Source organism: Rhipicephalus microplus, unplaced genomic scaffold (assembly GCF_043290135.1).
Source record: "Rhipicephalus microplus isolate Deutch F79 unplaced genomic scaffold, USDA_Rmic scaffold_16, whole genome shotgun sequence".
Lineage (NCBI taxonomy): Eukaryota > Metazoa > Arthropoda > Arachnida > Ixodida > Ixodidae > Rhipicephalus > Rhipicephalus microplus.
The window spans coordinates 10,164,075-10,187,787 of record NW_027464589.1 but is presented as its reverse complement, the minus strand read 5'-3'; the positions used below and the strand labels follow the sequence as shown (position 1 = coordinate 10,187,787).

The window sequence follows — 23,713 nt, the reverse complement described above, 5'->3', positions numbered from 1 at the left end:
CGCGAACCGGTCGAACAAAGTGCGCGATATGGGTCTTGCGCAGCTGGTAAAAACGAGTTCCGCGTGCATTGTACAGGGGGTACCGCCACTGTGTGTTCTTCTTGGAGAGCTGCTCAAGGATGTGTCACCGTTAAATTGGCACTGAAACACTTTAACATCGTAATTACAAGGACACAATACTTATTCGAAGGCAAATGTAGGAGTCCCGAAAAGAACAACGGATGGCACGAGACAACACTTTTACGCAAATAAAAACTATGAGATGCAAACAACAATTCAAATTAGTCTGCAGCTAATGAATGACACTCACAAACTTCGCCTCTTAACAAGAGGTGCAACGAAAAACAATACCTGGAGTTTAACCGCGATATGATTATTAGACTCGCCGTAGTGGAAGGCTCCAGAAATTTCTACTATCAGGGGTTCTTCGACGTGCCTCGACACCGCGAACCTCTTATCTCATCTCTATCGAAATGTTACCGCCTCGGCCGAGATCAAACCCGCGACCTGCAGTTCAGCAGCGCGCCAGGAAAAATGCAATGCCAGTGGACACATGTTGAAGTCACACCTGTCTTTAGTAACTTTAAAGGCATATTGGCTTGTTGTTGAGACTTTATTGATATAAACAGCGCGAAAAACGAGGACACAAAGAAACAAGCGCTAAAGCACCAACAATTGCAAGGGCAAGGCGTATCGCTTTTTAAATCCGCCTCCCCTTCCTGGTCTGTGTAGAAGCGGGCTTGCTTGTTTATTTCTGTATCCCCTTTTTTAGCGCTGTTTCGCATCGATGAAGCTATCCTTGCACCTGCAGCTTAAACATTGTCACGCCAATTCACTGTTCTGCAATGGATCGCCCCATTGTGCGATACTACCCAACCCCTCTCCAAGCTTTATAGAATATGACGAAGAAGAACGCACATGTTCGGTATACTGCAGGATTTGTTGTTGCCTCGTGTCGTTCAGAAGCCGCTATAGAAGAGAGGGTGAGAAAAATCCTGAACACCAACGCGATGACACGTTGTTCCACGTGTCCCTGCTTTGACGTCAGCGCACGTGCATTTCTGCTACGCTGTCTTCTGCGGCGCTGATAATTTCAGTGCCATTTGTGCTACGCGCGTTCACTAACGGACGGATGATATGTCCTGACAAAAAAACAACAAAAAAATTGGTGGGGTCACGGGCCCGGTGTGTCAATCCCTGGCTACGCCACTCGTAGCGCTGCGTCTCGTCTTACCATAGCCCGTGTGACTCTTAACGCTATTACTTGGATCAGTATGTCCTTTTCGGCTGCGTCGTACGTTTAGCAAAGCATCGACTCGTGCTTTCGCGGAAGAAAACAATGTAAAGCTTGCACACCATATGTCCTGTCCTGGCAATTATTGAAATCTGGAAATTGTAGAATCAGTGTTCCTTGTTAAGTGTGTTAATTGCAATATAATAGCAAGCACCAATACGTATGTCTAATCGAAATGCAACACCCCAAGGCTATAGTGCCTTACGTTACACTACCATAGAGACCCCCGAGAAATTAATGTGATTCTACCCTTGACATAAAAGCGCCATTGCTGATATAATACTGGTATTTTAAAAACAACGTCTACAACTGAAACAGGAAACGGCTCATTGCTCTAATGAGAACACTGCAGCAAAGGCCACCCATTCTAGAATTTTAACCAGACTTCTTAACCGTTCATAGGAGAAGATGAGGTAGCGCTTTCAAATAGCTGCGTGAGACGCATTCGCTACACAGAAAGCCATCGAGAAGGACGGGAGATGCTTTTTTTTCCGCTAGCTCATCCAATGCATCTTTTAACCCATTGGCTTCCGCGCACTGCGCGCCCGGTGCTGCCTACCACTTCGCGGCAAAAGTTTTGCGCCAGCGGGCGGCATGGGGCGGTGTATAAAAATCGCAATTAAGTCCGCAAGAAACGTCATAGAACCACAATTCTTGCTTTATTCTGTTTGCAATGCTTTACTGCAGCAACTCAGTCAGTATGATTTGCGTGTGTGAAATTCTTTGAAACACACAGGCATGTGAAGTGCAACTTCGCATTTTTCGCACTCCCACCGGCTCTCGGACTTTTTGCCATGTGAATTGCAAACTAAGCAAAGCCTGGATGGATCATGCCATGAGGAGTCAGGATGAAAAAGCTGCCTTTCGCGTGCGAAGGCGTTTGTGTGCAACGCGATGATGCTCCAAATCACCACTCCAAGAAGCGCATTGAACATTCCAAGAGCAGGGGGACTTCCACCTACTTTAAGCTCGATGGATCTCTTGATGCCAGGCTAGCCGTTGAAGGAGTGCTTGACAATAGTTTCCACACTGTCATCTTCTTCCCACTGCCATTCTTCCATATTTCGCACCTTTGGAGAAGGTGGCAAAGTATCCAGCGGATCTTCTGCTGCACACACGTTCTCCTCCTCCTCCTCATCACTACTACTTTCATCACTTTGATACTCCCCATCGTCTAATGAAACATCTTCATCATCACAAATGTCACTTTCGACGTCGCTGTCAAACACAAGTTGCAGAATTTCGTCTTCTGTCAAACCACGCTTTCGCCGCGATGCCATGTTTTGAACAAGACCGGTCGCAATCGCCTCGCTCACTTCGCACACAAAACAGCTCCAAACGCGGACAAAAATAACTCCAACAGTGGACAACTATGTTCATCTAGCGGAGAACACATCAAACAAAAGGCAAACACCAACCAATGTGCTGCCATCTATGAAAGATAATGAAAAACAATAATTTTCTAAGTGGCCGGCGGATCGCCGGCCGCGGAAGTCAATGGGTTAAAGAGTTAGCGGCGGTCACCGGCCCCACCGTCACGCAGGCTGCGCCACGTGGCTACCGGCAATCAACTCGTGCACGACGGCTCGAAACGCGAACCGCCACGCTTTCCGCGAAAGGTGATAACGCGGCGGAGCGAAGAAATCGAGCCGCACGTTCATCGTAAGCGCAGCTATCCATGTTGCGACCGCCGGACTGACCCTGTGGTCAAATGGGCGCGTCGTTCGCTCCCGCGTCGTCTGCAACCACCAGTGCGCAGTGTCCCCGTCAGGTTTTCCCTACCCATATGTACGACGCATATTTTGCACTTCCCTTAAGGTAATTATAAAGGGGTGAGGGGGGGGGGGTCACGCCTTTTCGCAACGACCGAATGCGGCTGCTACGTTTGTGATACGTGTCCATCGCAGGAAGTCCCTTCGCGCGTCATACCTTTGCGCATAAAGAAAGCACGGTCAACGAAAGCTTGCTGCGAGGAAACTTTCTGCGAAAGCGCGCACGGCGAGCACGCTTCGAAGCACCTCACCTGATTCAGTCTTCCGGGGTCCGTCGTCCACACCGGCTCGGCTCCGTGTGCCCGCGCCGCTCTCAACGCCAGGTCGAGTTCGCCGGGGAGCCACGTGTACCTGTCAGGCAGCTTCGTGACGTCAGCGGCTTCTGCTGACCCGACCACCAGTTCTTATTACGTCGGGGGCGGGCCACGTCGTTCTCGCACAACCTCTGCAGAAGCAAATAGCGCGCCCATTTCCATGCCATTTTATGTTTAGTTTCCCGTCTGGCAATAGGGGGCACCACAACGCAGACCACCTTGCTGTACAGGTTTTCCCGCTCAATTTAATCCAAGCGCCAGCCAAATTAATCTAGGCGCCAGTCAATTTAATCCAGCCGCCACTGAAATTAATCCAGGTGCCATTCGTTTTAATCCAAGTGCCACTGAAATTAATCCAACCGCCAGCCGATTTAATCCGGACGCCAGCGAATTTAATCCTGATGACATTGTGACTTCAAAACGACCCAGAATTTTCAGGAATGCGTGGAGTGAATAGCTTTGGAGTGAAATTAACAGGGAAAATCCATGAATGAGTGACACAATGTAACTCACGCGACTTTATCACGCCTATCACCCGCGTAAGCACGATTCACACCTTCGACATGCATATCTAAGGCAACGCCGTCCACACAGTAATAACTTGATAATTATTAACCAGGCCAATGATCTCATCACGAGTGACTTAGGTGACGTCCTCACGCATATCACCCACGCACGCACTGTCTTAACCTTCCGTCATGCATATCAAATGAAACGTCTTTGAAAGGGCGGGATCTTGATACCTAAAACTCGGCCAAGTCACCTGATAACCAGTTCCTCAGGGGACGTCATCACAAATATCACCCGCACACGTAATTTACTCGCCTACCGACATGCATACCAAACGAAATGTCTTTGAGAGAGCGATAACGTGTTACCTATGACTCGGCCAACTGACTTGATCACTTGTGATTTAGGTGACGTCATCAAGCCTATCACCCACGCACGCAATGTCTAACCTGCCATCATGTATACCAAACGAAACGTCTTCGAGAGGCGAATAAATTGAACGCTGTCAATCGGTAGAGTGACGTGATCACTAGTGACTCGTGTGACGTCATCGCGTTTGACAACCACGCACGCAGCGTCTAACCTGAGTTCATACATATCAAATGAAACGTGTTTGAGAGAGTAATAACTTGAACGCTGTCACAAGGCCCAGTGACGTCATCACTAGTGACTGCCGTGACGTCATCTCGCCTAAGACTCTCGCAAGCACTCTATAATGTGCCTTCATGCATATCAAACAAAACGTCTTTGAAAGGGTAATAACTTGAATGCTGGCACTAGGCCGCGTGACGTCATCACTAGTGACTCACGTGGCGTCATTACGCCTATCACACGCACACGCAGTGTCCAAACCTGTTTTCATGCATATCAAACGAAATGTCTTTGAGAGAGTAATAACTTGAACGCTGTCACAAGGCCCAGTGACGTCATCACTAGTGACTTGCGTGACGTCATCACGCCTATCCCACACGCACGCAGTGTCCAAACCTGTCTTCATGCATATGAAACGAAATGTCTTTGAGAGAGCAATAACTTGAACGCTGTCACAAGGCCCAGTGACGTCATCACTAGTGACTTGCGTGACGTCATCACGCCTATCCCACACGCACGCAGTGTCCAAACCTGTCTTCATGCATATCAAACGAAATGTCTTTGGGAGAGTAATAACTTGAACGCTGTCACAAGGCCCAGTGACGTCATCACTAGTGACTAGGGTGACGTCATCATGCCTGACACCCACGCACGCGGTGTCCAAACCTGTCTTCATGCATATCAAACGAAATGTCTTTGAGAGAGTAATAACTTGAACGCTGTCACAAGGCCCAGTGACGTCATCACTAGTGACTGGCGTGACGTCATCACGCCTGACACCCACGCAGGCAGTGTCCTAACCTGTCTTCATGCATATCAAACGAAATGTCTTTGAGAGAATAATAACTTGAACGCTGTCACAAGGCTCAGTGACGTCATCACTAGTGACTTGCGTGACGTCATCACTAGTGACTTGCGTGACGTCATCACGCCTATCCCACACGCACGCAGTGTCCAAACCTGTCTTCATGCATATCAAACGAAATGTCTTTGAGAGAGTAATAACTTGAACGCTGTCACAAGGCCCAGTGACGTCATAACTAGTGACTTGCGTGACGTCATCACGCCTGACACCCACGCACGCGGTGTCCTAACCTGTCTTCATGTATATCAAACGAATTGTCTTTGAGAGAGTAATAACTTGAATGCTGTCACAAGGCCCAGTGACCTCATCACTAGTGACTGGCGTGACGTCATCACGCCTGACACCCACGCACGCGGTGTCTTAAGCTGTCTTCATGCATATCAAACGAATTGTCTTTGAGAGAGTAATAACCTGAACGCTGTCACAAGGCCCAGTGACGTCATCACTAGTGACTGGCGTGACGTCATCATGCCTGACACCCACGCAAGCACTCTGTAACCTGCCTTCATGTATATCAAATGAAACGTCTTAGAGAGAGTAATAACTTGAATGCTATCACTAGGCCTAGCGACGTGAATACTAGTGACTCATGTGACGTCATCACGTCTATCACACACGCACGCGCTGTCCTAACCTGTTTTCATGCATATCGAACGAAACGTCTGTGAGAGAGCAATAATGTTATACTTATGACTCGGCCAACCGACTTGATCACTATTGACTCACGTGACGTCATCACGACTAACAGTCATGCAAGCACTCTCTAACGTGCTTTCATGAATATCAAACGAAACGTCATTGAGAAAACATTAACTTGAAGGTCGTTGCAGGCAGCGTCTGCTAGTAAAAAACTAACTTCTCGCGCTGCAAAGCTGTTCACCAGCTAACCGGTATACGTAGGCACCAGATCGCGCGTTTCAAATTCAGTCAAAGGCGTCTTTACATGGCTTTTGTTTGACTTGACGCTTTTCTTGACTCGCGTAGATGCGATGGAAGCAACAGTACCTTCAAGCAGCAGTGTGGTACAACCCAACAACAGTGTCACATCGCTCGTTGAGGGCAGCGCTTCTCCTTCATTCAATAAATAGAAACAATGAAGTCGAAATGACAATTAAGCATTTTACAAACCGTACTCAACTACGCAACATTCAACCGATACCCTCACCTCCCTGCGACACGTTTACTCCAGCTCGTCGTGTGGGTAGATGTACGCGTCTTTTTTGTTGCTTCTCGTGTTTCGTAGAATGCCTTGAAAATGCGGGCAGCCAGGCCGCAATACTGTGAACGGACAGGCGTTCTACACTAAACAGGCACGCTTATTTCAAGCACACTAACCTATAAGAAACGGCGTGGCGTAGAATGTAGAAAGGAAGGCACGAGTCAGCCACAGCATTGAATGGCGCATCAGCAAATGGCCAGTTGCAAATAGCAATAGTATGTATCTCAAGTATGCGGACTGCCCTCTATTACAACGGATTTGTTTCGCAGGATAACCGGATGAAATCATTGTTGAGCCGAAGGAGTGGTAGACAAATCTTTTTGTAGCAAGCTTTGGAGCAGGCAGACCGTGCGTCTTATGCTTGATTAAGGATATACAGTGTTATGACTATAGCCGAATTATATGCAAACGCCTGTTTCGTTTCTTGTGCTCATATCGTGTCACTTTGACACGTGAGCACAAATTAGAGGGCGAGGAGAGCTTTTATAGTGCTTTTATAGTGCCTATATATACCTATTTCGGGCGTTGTAGCCTCAATTCGTATAGGTGCCTGTAAATGTCTGTTTTCAAAATCAATGCCTATATAAACGCTATTTAACCTGAAATTTTGCTTTCAAGTACCACTGAGCCCGGTATTCATGTTACCGGGCAAAATATAGGTTTCGGGACACTGTGTGGTGCAAACTACTCTTTATTTCACTAGTTACGTTTAGAACTGTTAAACTCAGAAGGCATTTTAGCCAAGAGGGAGGTAGACTAGCCTCTACACATGTATACCATCCATGTCGCGTCGTCTGCTCAGCCTCTTTCCAGTGTGCGCTCAGATGCGTAGGGAGCAGGAGGTGCCTCTGTGCAGCGGCAGGAAGATGAAGAATGAATGCGAAACTGTGGAGAGTCATCAGGGGAAGTAAGGAAGTAGAGTGCAGATAAAAAAAGCAATATCTATGTAGTTTTTGTTTTTTGTTTGTCATTTACATGTGGTGCTTCACTGGGTCACCTGAAAATATTTATTTAGGCAGTGGAAAATGTTGCCTGCCCAATGAAAAGGTTTGTGTCACTAGAAATTTTAATTTGATCATTAGAAGCGGCGAAAGCATAATCTCAGGAGGTGAGCTTGAAACCTTCGCCACTATCTCTAAGAAGACTTCGTAAGTCCAATTCCTTCCCCGCTATTGGTATGAAATTCACTCGGAGCTGGAGCATCACACGACGTGCATGAGCATGTCATGCGCGCGTAACCTGCACTCGCATGAGATGCCCATGTCAGCCTGTGCGTGCAAGCGGTGTTCTGCCGTCTCGATGTTCTTTTGTATTGTACTGCGAGTTTTTGTGGGATGGATCCCTATCTGTGCGCACGTTTGGAGAGGCTGGCTTGGATAACGTATCCTTACCCCGATACACAGCGTCACACCGCTGCATCTTCTGCTAGGGACGATATACCAAAACCACGCCCAGCGTTGTGAATGCTGGCCCCGACACAATGCGCAAACTGCGAGAACACCAACGCCAACAAAATGGAGGCACCTTAGTCTCACGTCTCTCTCCATATGAAATTAAATAAATAAGGCGAATAGATTTCGCCTGTGTGTTCTAACATTTTTGTAAACTTTCATGCTTCTATTTAGGCAACAATTTGTACAAATTACACACGCTGTCTCAAATAGTTCTCGCAGTGTCACGTACTACTTTGACATAGGCAGGACCATTCTATCACCTTCACCATGTTGGGGCGCACGCCCATGAGATGAAGGTGAAGCCGTGTTCAGTTTGGCCTATCACCTCTTGATGCCACGCGTAGTACTGGAAATCTTGGTAAATGAGATCTTGAGCGCTCAGTGCATTCATTCCTTTACGTTTCTCAAAACTCTTAAGTTTGTGTAACGACCCTTAAAGTGTTCACAGACAGAAGAAAAATTGAGCCTGTGTGGTTAGGCCAAGTTAATACGCCGCAAAAAAAAATCCTTCTGGCGCCTGGCACTCCGACTATTTGCGCATGTATAGCCCTTCTTAGCTATGGCACACAGAAAGAGACCCAGAAGCATATTTCTACGATGGTGCACACTTAATTGACCATGCTGAACTAGAAATGGAGAGACCGTATTCTGCGAACCCCGCGGAAAAACGCATGTTTATGCTAAATCATTACCCGTTTGTACAATTATAAACTAGAACATTTTTGCTTGCTTTCATGTCGTAGAGACAGATACCACACCTGTTTATTGGAAAATTTGAGTTTTGTCAAAGATTATTCTGCCTATATTCACAATTTTGGAAGCCTGAAAGAGTGTTTTGGCCACCTATTATTGGTGCCTAAATCCCGGTTTTTCAGTGCCTATAGAGCTGGCCTCTATAGTTACGACCTACCTGACATGTTTTCGCAACGCCGAAGCAAAGATGATGCCCGTTTAAAACATCTACCGTACCTCAAGAAAAAAATTGTTGTTCTGATAACGTCGAGCTCGTCAAATCGGTTATGAAATGGGTGATGAAAGAGAACTGGGGCAAGTCCGTGAGAAACAAAATTTATTATTATACAGGCAAAGCAATTTTCATAAACACGCACCCATAGATGTGCTGCTGAGCAGTGTTCTACATATCAAGGCAGTCGAGGGCAGCTTGTACAAAAGTGTAATTGTGCCCATCATAAGCGGCACAGTCCACACGCTGGATGTGCTGCATATATAGAGCGCCCCGCGCCCTCAACCAGCAGAGCACGGCGATGTTCTTTCTTGGAGATCCCTTGCGGTGTCGGGAGGAGATCATCCCTCCGCTCGCTTAGGAATCCCTTTACACCTGCCTTGAACTTTGAGAAGAGCTCCTCAATCGGATTTAAGAAAGGGCTGTATGGCGGTAGCCACTTGACTGTGTGGTCGCTTGCCGCGAGGACAGCCTGTTCGGCGCGGCGGTGCGCTGGTGCGTTGTCAAACAGGAACACTGCCTGTATTCCTGGTTCCTGCTGTGAAACTTTACTCGACACTTCTGCAAGAAAGTCGTTGAAGACAGCCCAGTGGACCTTGTCGGCAATTGTCCAGTGGAGAAGGCCATTTGCTGACATGCAGGCTATAACATTTACATTCCCCCCTTTCGCACTAGTTGACAAACGGCATGCTGGAGCACCTCGTTTCGCCCTACCGAAACTGCGCGAGCACCATACGTTTTGTTGTTCTCGTAGATGTAGTATCGTGTTAGCGCAGTTCCCTCGCTCTGATTCCACTGGGCATATCGGCACCGCAGCTGTTTTACGTCGGCGCGCTTTCAATCTACTGGGCTCGGGGTCAGCAGCTTCACCGAATAACCATGGCCATCGAGAAGCCGATCAATCGTCGACATGCTCACTTCAATGTTAGACATCTCATCTTTGAGAGCTCTCTTTATTTGTTCCAGTGTGAAGGATTGGTTTCCCTGTACGATTCGTTGCAGGGCGTCCACCACGTCCGGTCCAAATTTCCTCAACGAACCACCACGTGTTTTAGTTGTGTCACGATCACTAGCGGCAATAGAACGCACGGTCTTTATATTGATTTTGAGTGTTTTGGAGAGCACTTTTAAATCACCTCCGCGCCTGTGAACATCTATTACACGGCAACTATCTACAGGAGAAACGCGAGCGTACTTTTTCTTCGGTTCATCAGGCGCCTTCCGTGGCCTTCCGGGCCGCCGAGAGTCTCGGTCTTCCATAGCACCAGTGGTCGAAGCGCAAACTTTCACTTATTCTCAGGACTGCAAAAGTGCTCACCTAACGATGACTTGGCCGGAAACTTGAAACTACGCCGTCTTGTCTCTTGCGTCGCACAACGTCGTCCTGTCGTCTGCGCGAAAGAGACTCGCCGAAAACAGCTACGACACAATGTCGTCTGCTTCAGTTTTACTTAGAGCAATTGCTTTAATTCATAAATAACCAGCATTAGGGTATTCTAACACGAATTAAAACGTATCTTCAATTCTTCGATTCATTATTTCGTCGGATTGTCATCTGCATTGTAGAACGTCAGCCCGTCGTCTGCATGACGACGGGCAGCCATGCAGACGACGGTGCAGACGACAAGATCAACTTCAACGTATGGTGCTCGCGCAGTTTCGGTAGGGCGAAACGAGGTGCTCCAGCATGCCGTTTGTCAACTAGTGCGAAAGGGGCGAATGTAAATGTTATAGCCTGCATGTCAGCAAATGGCCTTCTCCACTGGACAATTGCCGACAAGGTCCACTGGGCTGTCTTCAACGACTTTCTTGCAGAAGTGTCGAGTAAATTTTCACAGCAGGAACCAGGAATACAGGCAGTGATCCTGTTTGACAACGCACCAGCGCACCGCCGCGCCGAACAGGCTGTCCTCGCGGCAAGCGACCACACAGTCAAGTGGCTACCGCCATACAGCCCTTTCTTAAATCCGATTGAGGAGCTCTTCTCAAAGTTCAAGGCAGGTGTAAAGGGATTCCTAAGCGAGCGGAGGGATGATCTCCTCCCGACACCGCAAGAGATCTCCAAGAAAGAACATCGCCGTGCTCTGCTGGTTGAGGCCGCGGGGCGCTCTATGCAGCACATCCAGCGTGTGGACTGTGCCGCTTATGATGGGCACAATTACACTTTTGTACAAGCTGCCCTCGACTGCCTTGATATGTAGAACACTGCTCAGCAGCACATCTATGGGTGCGTGTTTATGAAAATTGCTTTGCCTGTATAATAATAAATTTTGTTTCTCACGGACTTGCCCCAGTTCTCTTTCATCACCCATTTCATAACCGATTTGACGAGCTCGACGTTATCAGAACAACAATTTTTTTCTTGAGGTACGGTAGATGTTTTAAACGGGCATCATCTTTGCTTCGGCGTTGCGAAAACATGTCAGGTAGGTCGTAACTATAGAGGCCAGCTCTATAGGCACTGAAAAACCGGGATTTAGGCACCAATAATAGGTGGCCAAAACACTCTTTCAGGCTTCCAAAATTGTGAATATAGGCAGAATAATCTTTGACAAAACTCAAATTTTCCAATAAACAGGTGTGGTATCTGTCTCTACGACATGAAAGCAAGCAAAAATGTTCTAGTTTATAATTGTACAAACGGGTAATGATTTAGCATAAACATGCGTTTTTCCGCGGGGTTCGCAGAATACGGTCTCTCCATTTCTAGTTCAGCATGGTCAATTAAGTGTGCACCATCGTAGAAATATGCTTCTGGGTCTCTTTCTGTGTGCCATAGCTAAGAAGGGCTATACATGCGCAAATAGTCGGAGTGCCAGGCGCCAGAAGGATTTTTTTTTTTTTGCGGCGTATTAACTTGGCCTAACCACACAGGCTCAATTTTTCTTCTGTCTGTGAACACTTTAAGGGTCGTTACACAAACTTAAGAGTTTTGAGAAGCGTAAAGGAATGAATGCACTGAGCGCTCAAGATCTCATTTACCAAGATTTCCAGTACTACGCGTGGCATCAAGAGGTGATAGGCCAAACTGAACACGGCTTCACCTTCATCTCATGGGCGTGCGCCCCAACATGGTGAAGGTGATAGAATGGTCCTGCCTATGTCAAAGTAGTACGTGACACTGCGAGAACTATTTGAGACAGCGTGTGTATTTTGTACAAATTGTTGCCTAAATAGAAGCATGAAAGTTTACAAAAATGTTAGAACACACAGGCGAAATCTATTCGCCTTATTTATTTAATTTCATATCGAGAGAGACGTGAGACTAAGGTGCCTCCATTTTGTTGGCGTTGGTGTTCTCGCAGTTTGCGCATTGTGTCGGGGCCAGCATTCACAACGCTGGGCGTGGTTTTGGTATATCGTCCCTAGCAGAAGATGCAGCGGTGTGACGCTGTGTATCGGGGTAAGGATACGTTATCCAAGCCAGCCTCTCCAAACGTGCGCACAGATAGGGATCCATCCCACAAAAACTCGCAGTACAATACAAAAGAACATCGAGACGGCAGAACAGCGCTTGCACGCACGGGCTGACATGGGCATCTCATGCGAGTGTAGGTTACGCGCGCATGACATGCTCATGCACGTCGTGTGATGCTCCAGCTCCGAGTGAATTTCATACCAATAGCGGGGAAGGAATTGGACTTACGAAGTCTTCTTAGAGATAGTGGCGAAGGTTTCAAGCTCACCTCCTGAGATTATGCTTTCGCCGCTTTTAATGATCAAATTAAAATTTCTAGTGACACAAACCTTTTCATTGGGCAGGCAACATTTTCCACTGCCTAAATAAATATTTTCAGGTGACCCAGTGAAGCACCACATGTAAATGACAAACAAAAAACAAAAACTACATAGATATTGCTTTTTTTATCTGCACTCTACTTCCTTACTTCCCCTGATGACTCTCCACAGTTTCGCATTCATTCTTCATCTTCCTGCCGCTGCACAGAGGCACCTCCTGCTCCCTACGCATCTGAGCGCACACTGGAAAGAGGCTGAGCAGACGACGCGACATGGATGGTATACATGTGTAGAGGCTAGTCTACCTCCCTCTTGGCTAAAATGCCTTCTGAGTTTAACAGTTCTAAACGTAACTAGTGAAATAAAGAGTAGTTTGCACCACACAGTGTCCCGAAACCTATATTTTGCCCGGTAACATGAATACCGGGCTCAGTGGTACTTGAAAGCAAAATTTCAGGTTAAATAGCGTTTACATAGGCATTGATTTTGAAAACAGACATTTACAGGCACCTATACGAATTGAGGCTACAACGCCCGAAATAGGTATATATAGGCACTATAAAAGCACTATAAAAGCTCTCCTCGCCCTCTAATTTGTGCTCACGTGTCAAAGTGACACGATATGAGCACAAGAAACGAAACAGGCGTTTGCATATAATTCGGCTATAGTCATAACACTGTATATCCTTAATCAAGCATAAGACGCACGGTCTGCCTGCTCCAAAGCTTGCTACAAAAAGATTTGTCTACCACTCCTTCGGCTCAACAATGATTTCATCCGGTTATCCTGCGAAACAAATCCGTTGTAATACAGGGCAGTCCGCATACTTGAGATACATACTATTGCTATTTGCAACTGGCCATTTGCTGATGCGCCATTCAATGCTGTGGCTGACTCGTGCCTTCCTTTCTACATTCTACGCCACGCCGTTTCTTATAGGTTAGTGTGCTTGAAATAAGCGTGCCTGTTTAGTGTAGAACGCCTGTCCGTTCACAGTATTGCGGCCTGGCTGCCCGCATTTTCAAGGCATTCTACGAAACACGAGAAGCAACAAAAAAGACGCGTACATCTACCCACACGACGAGCGGGAGTAAACGTGTCGCAGGGAGGTGAGGGTATCGGTTGAATGTTGCGTAATTGAGTACGGTTTGTAAAATGCTTAATTGTCATTTCGACTTCATTGTTTCTATTTATTGAATGAAGGAGAAGCGCTGCCCTCAACGAGCGATGTGACAGTGTTGTTGGGTTGTACCACACTGCTGCTTGAAGGTACTGTTGCTTCCATCGCATCTACGCGAGTCAAGAAAAGCGTCAAGTCGAACAAAAGCCATGTAAAGACGCCTTTGACTGAATTTGAAACGCGCGATCTGGTGCCTACGTATACCGGTTAGCTGGTGAACAGCTTTGCAGCGCGAGAAGTTAGTTTTTTACTAGCAGACGCTGCGTGCAACGACCTTCAAGTTAATGTTCTCTCAATGACGTTTCGTTTGATATTCATGAAAGCACGTTAGAGAGTGCTTGCTTGACTGTTAGTCGTGATGACGTCACGTGAGTCAATAGTGATCAAGTCGGTTGGCCGAGTCATAAGTATAACATTATTGCTCTCTCACAGACGTTTCGTTCGATATGCATGAAAACAGGTTAGGACAGCGCGTGCGTGTGTGATAGACGTGATGACGTCACATGAGTCACTAGTATTCACGTCGCTAGGCCTAGTGATAGCATTCAAGTTATTACTCTCTCTAAGACGTTTCATTTGATATACATGAAGGCAGGTTACAGAGTGCTTGCGTGGGTGTCAGGCATGATGACGTCACGCAAGTCACAAGTGATGACGTCACTGGGCCTTGTGACAGCGTTCAAGTTATTACTCTCTCTAAGACGTTTCGTTTGATATACATGAAGGCAGGTTACAGAGTGCTTGCGTGGGTGTCAGGCATGATGACGTCACGCCAGTCACTAGTGATGACGTCACTGGGCCTTGTGACAGCGTTCAGGTTAATACTCTCTCAAAGACAATTCGTTTGATATGCATGAAGACAGGTTAAGACACCGCGTGCGTGGGTGTCAGGCGTGATGACGTCACGCCAGTCACTAGTGATGAGGTCACTGGGCCTTGTGACAGCGTTCAAGTTATTACTCTCTCAAAGACATTTCGTTTGATATACATGAAGACAGGTTAGGACACCGCGTGCGTTGGTGTCAGGCGTGATGACGTCACGCCAGTCACTAGTTATGATGTCACTGGGCCTTGTGACAGCGTTCAAGTTATTACTCTCTCAAAGACATTTCGTTTGATATGCATGAAGACAGGTTTGGACACCGCGTGCGTGGGTGTCAGGCATGATGACGTCACGCCAGTCAATAGTGATGACGTCACTGGGCCTTTTGACAGCGTTCAAGTTATTACTCTCTCAAAGACATTTCGTTTGATATGCATGAAGACAGGTTTGGACACTGCGTGCGTGTGGGATAGGCGTGATGACGTCACGCCAGTCACTAGTGATGACGTCACTGGGCCTTGTGACAGCGTTCAAGTTATTACTCTCTCAAAGACATTTCGTTTGATATGCATGAAGACAGGTTTGGACACTGCGTGCGTGTGTGATAGGCGTGATGAAGTCACGCTAGTCACTAGTGATGACGTCACTGGGCCTTGTGACAGCGTTCAAGTTATTACTCTCTCAAAGACATTTCGTTTGATATGCATGAAGACAGGTTTGGACACTGCGTGTGCGTGTGATAGGCGTAATGACGTCACGTGAGTCACTAGTGATGACGTCACGCGGCCTAGTGCCAGCATTCAAGTTATTACCCTTTCAAAGACGTTTTGTTTGATATGCATGAAGGCACATTATAGAGTGCTTGCGAGAGTCTTAGGCGAGATGACGTCACGGCAGTCACTAGTGATGACGTCACTGGGCCTTGTGACAGCGTTCAAGTTATTACTCTCTCAAACACGTTTCATTTGATATGTATGAACTCAGGTTAGACGCTGCGTGCGTGGTTGTCAAACGCGATGACGTCACACGAGTCACTAGTGATCACGTCACTCTACCGATTGACAGCGTTCAATTTATTCGCCTCTCGAAGACGTTTCGTTTGGTATACATGATGGCAGGTTAGACATTGCGTGCGTGGGTGATAGGCTTGATGACGTCACCTAAATCACAAGTGATCAAGTCAGTTGGCCGAGTCATAGGTAACACGTGATCGCTCTCTCAAAGACATTTCGTTTGGTATGCATGTCGGTAGGCGAGTAAATTACGTGTGCGGGTGATATTTGTGATGACGTCGCCTGAGGAACTTGTTATCAGGTGACTTGGCCGAGTTTTAGGTATCAAAATCCCGCCCTTTCAAAGACGTTTCATTTGATATGCATGACGGAAGGTTAAGACAGTGCGTGCGTGGGTGATATGCGTGAGGACGTCACCTAAGTCACTCGTGATGAGATCATTGGCCTGGTTAATAATTATCAAGTTATTACTGTGTGGACGGCGTTGCCTTTGATATGCATGTCGAAGGTGTGAATAGTGCTTACGCGGGTGATAGGCGAGATATTGTCGCGCGAGTCACATTGTGTCACGAGTGACTCATTCATGGCTTTTCCCTGTTAAATTCACTCCAAAGCTATTCACTCCACGCATTCCTGAAAATTCTGGGTCGTTTTGAAGTCACAATGTCATCAGGATTAAATTCGCTGGCGTCCGGATTAAATCGGCTGGCGGTTGGATTAATTTCAGTGGCACTTGGATTAAAATGAATGGCACCTGGATTAGTTTCAGTGGCGGCTGGATTAAATTGACTGGCGCCTAGATTAATTTGGCTGGCGCTTGGATTAAATTGAGCGGGAAAACCTGTAGAATCATTCGATATGGCGCGCTGTTTGAACGACACTACAAACACCGCCAAGGAAAGTACCATATAGGCGACCTTATCAGCAGTAAATGTACATAATGTACATTTCGAGTAGGAAAACTAGGCAAAACATAACATGCCGTAGACAGGAACCAAACCTGTGACCTTAAATATTGCGTAAATCGGTCCTTGCCCATGGCAAGTTATTTTTTTCGTCCAATTTTTCTTCTTCGAATTCACATTACATGCACTACTAATAAGTTAAGAACATCCCCTATGTTTTTCTTGAAAGTGTCGTCTGTTAGTTCTCATTAATATTGTTTCTAACAAAGAGAAGCAAGCCTTCAAAAATGTCCATTCCATGACTACGTTGATTGATTGATATGTGGGGTTGAACGTCCTAAACCCACCATATGATTATGAGAGATGTCGTAGTGGAGGGCTCCGGAAATTTGGACCACCTGGTGTTGTTTAATGTGCACCCAAATCTGAGGACACGGGGCTACATGAATTTTGCCTCCATCGAAAATGCAGCCGAGTAGCCTAGCCACTAGAAAATCGCGGTGAGACATTCCTTAACTACATGTAGGGTACCTTAAAAAAATATACTTGGTAACTTTGCTCCCCACGCTTATTTAGCAAAATATACAGGAACCAAAGCACAAAGAAAGGCAGCGGACATGGGAGGTTATTGGGTTGCGCAAACACTTGCGGCGGTAGCATTTTCCCGTTAACATATCACTATGTTCAGAGGCATATCTACTCAATCGAAATAACGTGGACAAACCCTCTCCATTTCACCAGGTATACAGTTAATTTTTTTTTCAAGAAAGCCACATTTTCAATATTTTATGTAGTTAGCAAAACTCTTACTAAAGGCGCAATGCTAAAGCGACAGCGCAGCTGATGGGCACCTATAGTTGTCCGACTCTGGAGTTTTGCGGACACGCAACGCCACCCACCGACGCAGTTTTGAGTAGTGCAAAGCCCGACTCCCTTGCACAGTTTGCCGTGCAATCAGGTGCAACTACAGCGTATGAAACAAGGATTGAGCTAAATGTTAGATGTATTTGCGCATTGAACAGTCAGAAAAAGAGCTACGAATTTCCCTCCGCTAGTTGGACGCGTCCCCGAACCACCGCGAAGTGCTTGCTGATTCACTCGTCTGAACTACGGTGAAAACAAGAGCAGACGACAAAGCTCTGCGCTCTACAAAAAAGACCCCAGTCTGCGCTACTGTTGCGTTGTGATTTGCCACGGACGCAAATGACTTAAGTTTTGTTGATTTCCGCAGCTTTCGCAAAGGAGAATGGCGAGAGTGCTATATGCAGGCCGTTGCGAACGTGTTGCCTAAGCGTAATACTCGCGTTCTCCAGAGCCGTTCACTTCAATAAGTATGACACTGTAGGTCTCCTGTTAATGTTTTGAGTAGCCATGGCAACTTTGGTTATGAAGCCTCACAGGTGACGCCCGCGTCACCTGTGAGGTGACGCCCATCACCTGTGAGGTGACGCCCATCACGCACGCCACGACCCCCGTAACCCTGAAGTTGTCGCCCCCACACAGTATTATGCACGTATACATATAGCGCTTTGAAGCTTCCATAAATCCCGGCTTTATCTAGGAAATGAGAACACACGTGCGTCATACAGGTAAATCGCAAAATAATCGCGTATACAATCAGTTTTTCTTTTTCTTTTTTTGCTGTTGGTCTCCGCGTTACCGGAGCTATCTCGGAGGCGTCGGTTTAGCCTTTCGTTGTACACTCAGAAAGCGGACAAGCATTGATTGATTTGTGGGGTTTAACGTCCCAAAACCACCATATGATTATGAGAGACGCCGTAGTGGAGGGCTCCGGAAATTTCAACCACCTGGGGTTTTTTAACGTGCACCCAAATCTGAGTACACGGGCCTACAACATTTTCGCCTCCATTGGAAATGTGTCCATTGGAGCTAAGTCCTAGTTGCTGAAGCTTAAATTTTAAGCTTCAGCAACTAGGACTTAGCTCAGATATACTAAATTGGATAGCCGCATATTTGGAGAACCGTGAACAAAAAGTACGTGTAGATGATTGCACATCTAGTTCATTGAAAGTACTGTCTGGTGTCCCACAGGGGTCTGTGCTGGGTCCTTTGTTGTTTTTAATTTTTATAAATGATATTTCCGTAGTTGTCGAAAGCCCGGTTAAAATCAAACTTTTTGCAGACGATTGTTTAATTTACGCTCCTGTAACTAACGCAAACGACCAAATCAAAATAATCGCTGTCTGCAAGCCTTGCATAATTGGTGCACCCAGTGGGGGATGAAAATTAACTTTTCAAAAACTACGTTCACCAATATAACTAAGAAAAAATCCGTACTCGCATATGATTATAAAATCGGAAATAGCCTTCTGACCAGAACACATAGCTTTAAATACCTGGGGGTGACTATTACCAGCGATTTGGGGTGGCACACTCATGTTGAGGAGGTGTGTTCAAAGGCCTACAGGAAGTTGTTTTACTTGAGGAAAAACTCGAAGATGCCCCTGGAGATGTCAAATTACTTTCATATAAGACATTTGTTCGCCCTATTTTGGAGTATGCGTCTTCTGTATGGAGTCCTCATCAGCAGTCACTGAGAGATAAAATAGATAAAATTCAAAGGCTAGCAGTGCGCTTCATTTGCTCGCGGTACCGGAGGACAGAATCCGTCACAAATTTGTTAAAATCATGTGCGCTAGAACCCCTGCAAGTGCGCCGTGAAAAGCAAACGTTAAAACTCCTGTTTCAAATTATAAGAGGCGAAATCAAAATAAATAAAGACACATACATACAACCTGCACCCAAACGAGGAGCTCGGTTGAACCATAGTCGCCCAATAAAGCCTTTTTGGACGCATCTGGATGGCTTTAAAAATTCTTTTTTTCCGTATAGTATAGAAGTGTGGAATAGACTTCCAGAGTACGCTGTTACTAGCGCAAATGTCAAAGAGTTTGAGTGTTCGCTAGAATTGTACTACCGGCAACATGAAACGTAATGTCTGTTTTGTCATTGTGTACTGTTTTTGTTTTGTGTTTACATTCCTCCCTGTAATGACCCTGAAGTGAGGGTTACAGTATTAATAAATAAATAAAATAAAAAAATAAATGCAGCCACCACAGCCGGGATTTGATCACGCGACCTGCGGGTCAGCAGCCGAGTACCTTAGCCACTAGACCACCGTGGCGGGGCAGAAAGGGGACAAGCATGTATCCTCATTCGCAGTACATACAAACAGAAAAGAATTGTCAACAGAGCATTCGAGTATGCGTAATAAAACAGTTCACTGCACAGGAAGCGAGCAATCAATGGAAAATGCAATTCCAAATAAAGTGAGCTTCATATCACTGCTCGCATAGATTGCTCTTGCATTCGCTTCATCGCTTTGGCACCATGTGTATGCCCAAGTTCAACGCATTTAGGCGTTGCACTCTTAATCAGGGCCCGCTTGAAGTGCTAAATGTAGTAAATATAACAGTACATTTTCGTCTACACTTTCCAAGATATAGCCATCATTTAACCAGGACCTGATTTGGAGTGTACAGAACGCACGTAAGGGAGCTTGCCTCTGAATGGATGTCATGCGATGCTCGCTTGCACTTAAGTTGGCAGTTGGAGAATGCCAAAATAAACTAAACATCTTTTGCACTATGCCCGCATTTCGTTTTGACAAGCTTTCTACTTTTATGAAGTGAGGTTGAATTGAAAGAAGAAGCTTGTCAGGTCTTTGATTTCAGAAAACCATGCCTAAAGACCAATGAAAGAGGAGGGCATATGCACGTTTGCTTGAGGTTGGCTCTCCGTGCACTACCCATTTATGGCCGGCGTGGCGATGGGGGCGCTGGTGGCGGCATTTTTCGCAGCGCTGCGTGGGCAGAGTCTGACGCCTATAGGCACTGGCCTATGCTGTTTAGAGATGTTTTGCTCTATTGCATGAAAATGTCATTACTTTGTGGCAACATAGACACCAATTCTGCTCCCGAAATTGGTGGAAAAGCTGTCGCAGCTACCGGCTTGGCAAGCCCACATCAGCCAGGAAATAGATAACCTACCTGAAACAGTTGCATTACTTGAAAGTCGTCTAATGAATTTTGAAGTAATGGCATCGTCAATGTTACGCATTATAACACGGCGTAAGGCAACGGGAGCGTACCGTTTGTACGCTTCAAAAAGTAGTTGGAAAGCTTCACCGTCCGAACGATGAGCTAGCTATGAAAGAGACTTCGAAAAAAAAAGAAAAGAACCACCAGGCCTGCACTGAACGCACAGCACAGTGAAAGCTAGAAGAGCCGCCTATAAGAACCTTTTTTATCATTATTTGAGTAACTACAGTAAGCACACTTGCAGGGTACCCACTAAGTCAATAATCATTGTGTAGTAGGCAGGCATTCACTTTCGCAACCCTTCGTCATTCTCCCAAGAAGTGTGGTACCTGCATCACACTTGCAAGAGACTACGTACAATTTTCATGTGTTGTTGCTGTCTATAATGAAGAATTATGCCAGAAGCCTTCGTCCAATTTTAAAGACGATAGTCTTTTTGGGGGACCTTCGACGCAAAAATTTTGGTCTGTCTGTCTGTCTGTCTGTTTGTGTGTCCACTCTTAACGGCATCGGGTACTTGAAACGACCGACCCCATCCGGAGCGCCCACCTGTGTTGCTCAAGGTTTAGCGTTCATACTTGTGCGATTGTCCATTAAAAAGCAATTATTGCACATGTCTGGGGCACCATAACAACACGTATATACTCTGCATGTGCGTCTCTTACTAGAAAAGGCACACTTAAGTAATTTTAAGGACCGTAGCGCTTATCACGCTGCGCTGACCATGCAACGCTTGCACGGAAAGGCGAGTGTTTCCAACGCTTTGCTAAAACGAAATGGTGGTGGCACCTACTTGTCGTCTTGCGTTCTACGCCTTATCACTTCGGAGATGAGCGCGCACACCCGTCTCAGAGCCACGCGTTTTGTTTTCTATGACAACTGGAAGGTGGCACTTATGTCTCAAGTGTGACGTGACTTGATGCGCTCCTTCGCTTCCGCTGCACGCTGGAGGCACTCAAACGCAGCGCCTCCAGAATACCATTCACCAATTTTCTTGCGCAGAGCATCAAATAAATGTCTTGTTCGCTCTCTCCACACTCATGACTATCGTCTTTCGACGAAATTTGCAGAATACATGCATATACGGGGCAAATTTTTTATTCTTCGAATTTGCTTTACGTGTACTATTAATATGCTAGTAACATCCCATATACAAAAAACAACCGTTGGCGGGGTTGACGTTTCGAACACCGGGTGTGAGAACGCGGTCGAGCAGATGCATACCGTCCTTCAGCAGCTTTAAGCGGCGAGATTCGTGACCACTTTTGGGCATTGTGGAGTTCTAATCCATGGTTACTTTGGTCTCTCTGGTTGATTTCGCTGTTTGACTTCATTGCGTTTTAAGTGCACCTGGTCTTGATGTCCGTATCATCTCTGGTCTAGAGGGCTTCCCTCTGGTCTGCTTCAACTTTCTTACAGGATATACCACTGGATATGTTTTTGTGCAATGGAATAAACAGCGTTCCTTCACTGGTGGTTCCAACAAATGATGGGGATGAAAAATCTTTAAGCCATCCAGTCTGAGTTACCTAAGGTGGCTCCTCATTACCTACATATAACCCAGGTCCGGCATGCAGGACGTGGCGGACTCCTCTGCTGTTCTCGTGACCAGTAATTTACCCAGGACCTCATCTCCGGTGAGCTGTTTCATTAAACAAATATTTACACTTTTGAAAATAAACACATCATCCTAGGTTTATTTTTTATTTCAGTAAATACTTCTATCGAGTTGACCACTTAATTATATTTGTGAAGTTAGAACACTATGGGTTACGCGGAACAGTACTTCAACATATTAAATATTATTTGAAAGCACGGAACCACTACGTCGAGGTAAATAAACATAAGTCCCACCTTAGGCCCATTGCATTCGGTGTTCCCCAGGGTAGTATTCTGCGGCCAATTTTTTTCTTTTATATATTATTGATATTGTTAGTATTAACGATGATTGTAGGTATATAACATATGTGATGATTCTTCAGTTCTTGCATAAAGAAGACACTTGGAGCCCATTACGCGAAATGGAAGTAAATTCTGTTATAACTTGGAGACCTGGTTTAGATTAAATAGGCTCATTTTAAATGAATTGAAAACAAAATGTGTTTTGTTGCGTGCCCCCGGCGTTTAAAAAAAAGCGAGGACTTTATAACACCATAGTCATTTCAAATAAAACTAGAGAAACAGATGAAGATTCTTGGTGTAAGTTTTTCAGAAAATGTGTCCTGGAATGAGCGCGTACGTAAAAGCTGTATTGCCAAAATTAAGCAGAGCAGCTGGTCTACTAAATTGGAACCGCCACGTTTTTTTCTGTTAGCATTAACATAATGTTAAATTTTGGCCTTTTTAACTCACACATATATTATTGTTCACTAATATGGGGCACAGCATTATTAGGCTTACAGCAAATATTCTTGCTCCGAAAAAAAGCACTGCGTGCAATAGGAAATTCTTCGTACATGGAACACACAGAGCCTTTATTCCATAAACATAATATAATGAAGATTCGCAACATATACAAACATAAACTGCTAAGAACATATAAAAATTCTGTATTAGGAAAATGAGAACTATTTGAAGCAATAGCGAATCTTCAAGCAAATAAAAATTCCTAACCTTTCAGGTATCACTCTCCATATCACGTTTCTTTAGCGCGAACTCATTATGAGGAAGAGAAACTTGATCATGTACTCGCTTTCACCTTAACAGAACTATACCAAAAACTATACCTTTTTGCTCTTAATCTGTTTTGATGATTGATTTTTTGTTTTTACGTTGCAACATTGTGCATAATAATATTTTTGATGCAGATATGTTTCGTAGTGTCTTTGCTGCTGTACTGAGAACCATAGCCTAGTCAAGCTGCACATGTGCAGCTTTTTCTCTGATCCCCTATTTTCGCACTGTATTGAGCTTTGTGCAATGCTAAAATAAAGCTTTGATTTGGGTTTGAATTAGATTCCTTCTCACCTTACTTGTTGTAAAGAATGAGTTCGTGGAGTAGCGGTCGGC

The 23,713-nt window shown here is 45.7% G+C and overlaps 1 protein-coding gene across 1 annotated transcript in view; it reads right to left on the bottom strand.

Annotated features, from left to right (window-relative positions):
• The window catches only part of LOC119166672 (calumenin-A), a 77,722-nt gene extending 76,785 nt beyond the window's left edge, over positions 1–937 (bottom strand). Inside the window, exon 1 of the mRNA XM_075883379.1 lies at positions 919–937. Coding sequence (XP_075739494.1) covers positions 919–920 — 2 coding nt within the window. The 5' untranslated portion in view covers positions 921–937. The remainder of the gene's footprint in view (positions 1–918) is intronic.
• Between the last annotated feature and the right edge of the window lie 22,776 nt (positions 938–23,713).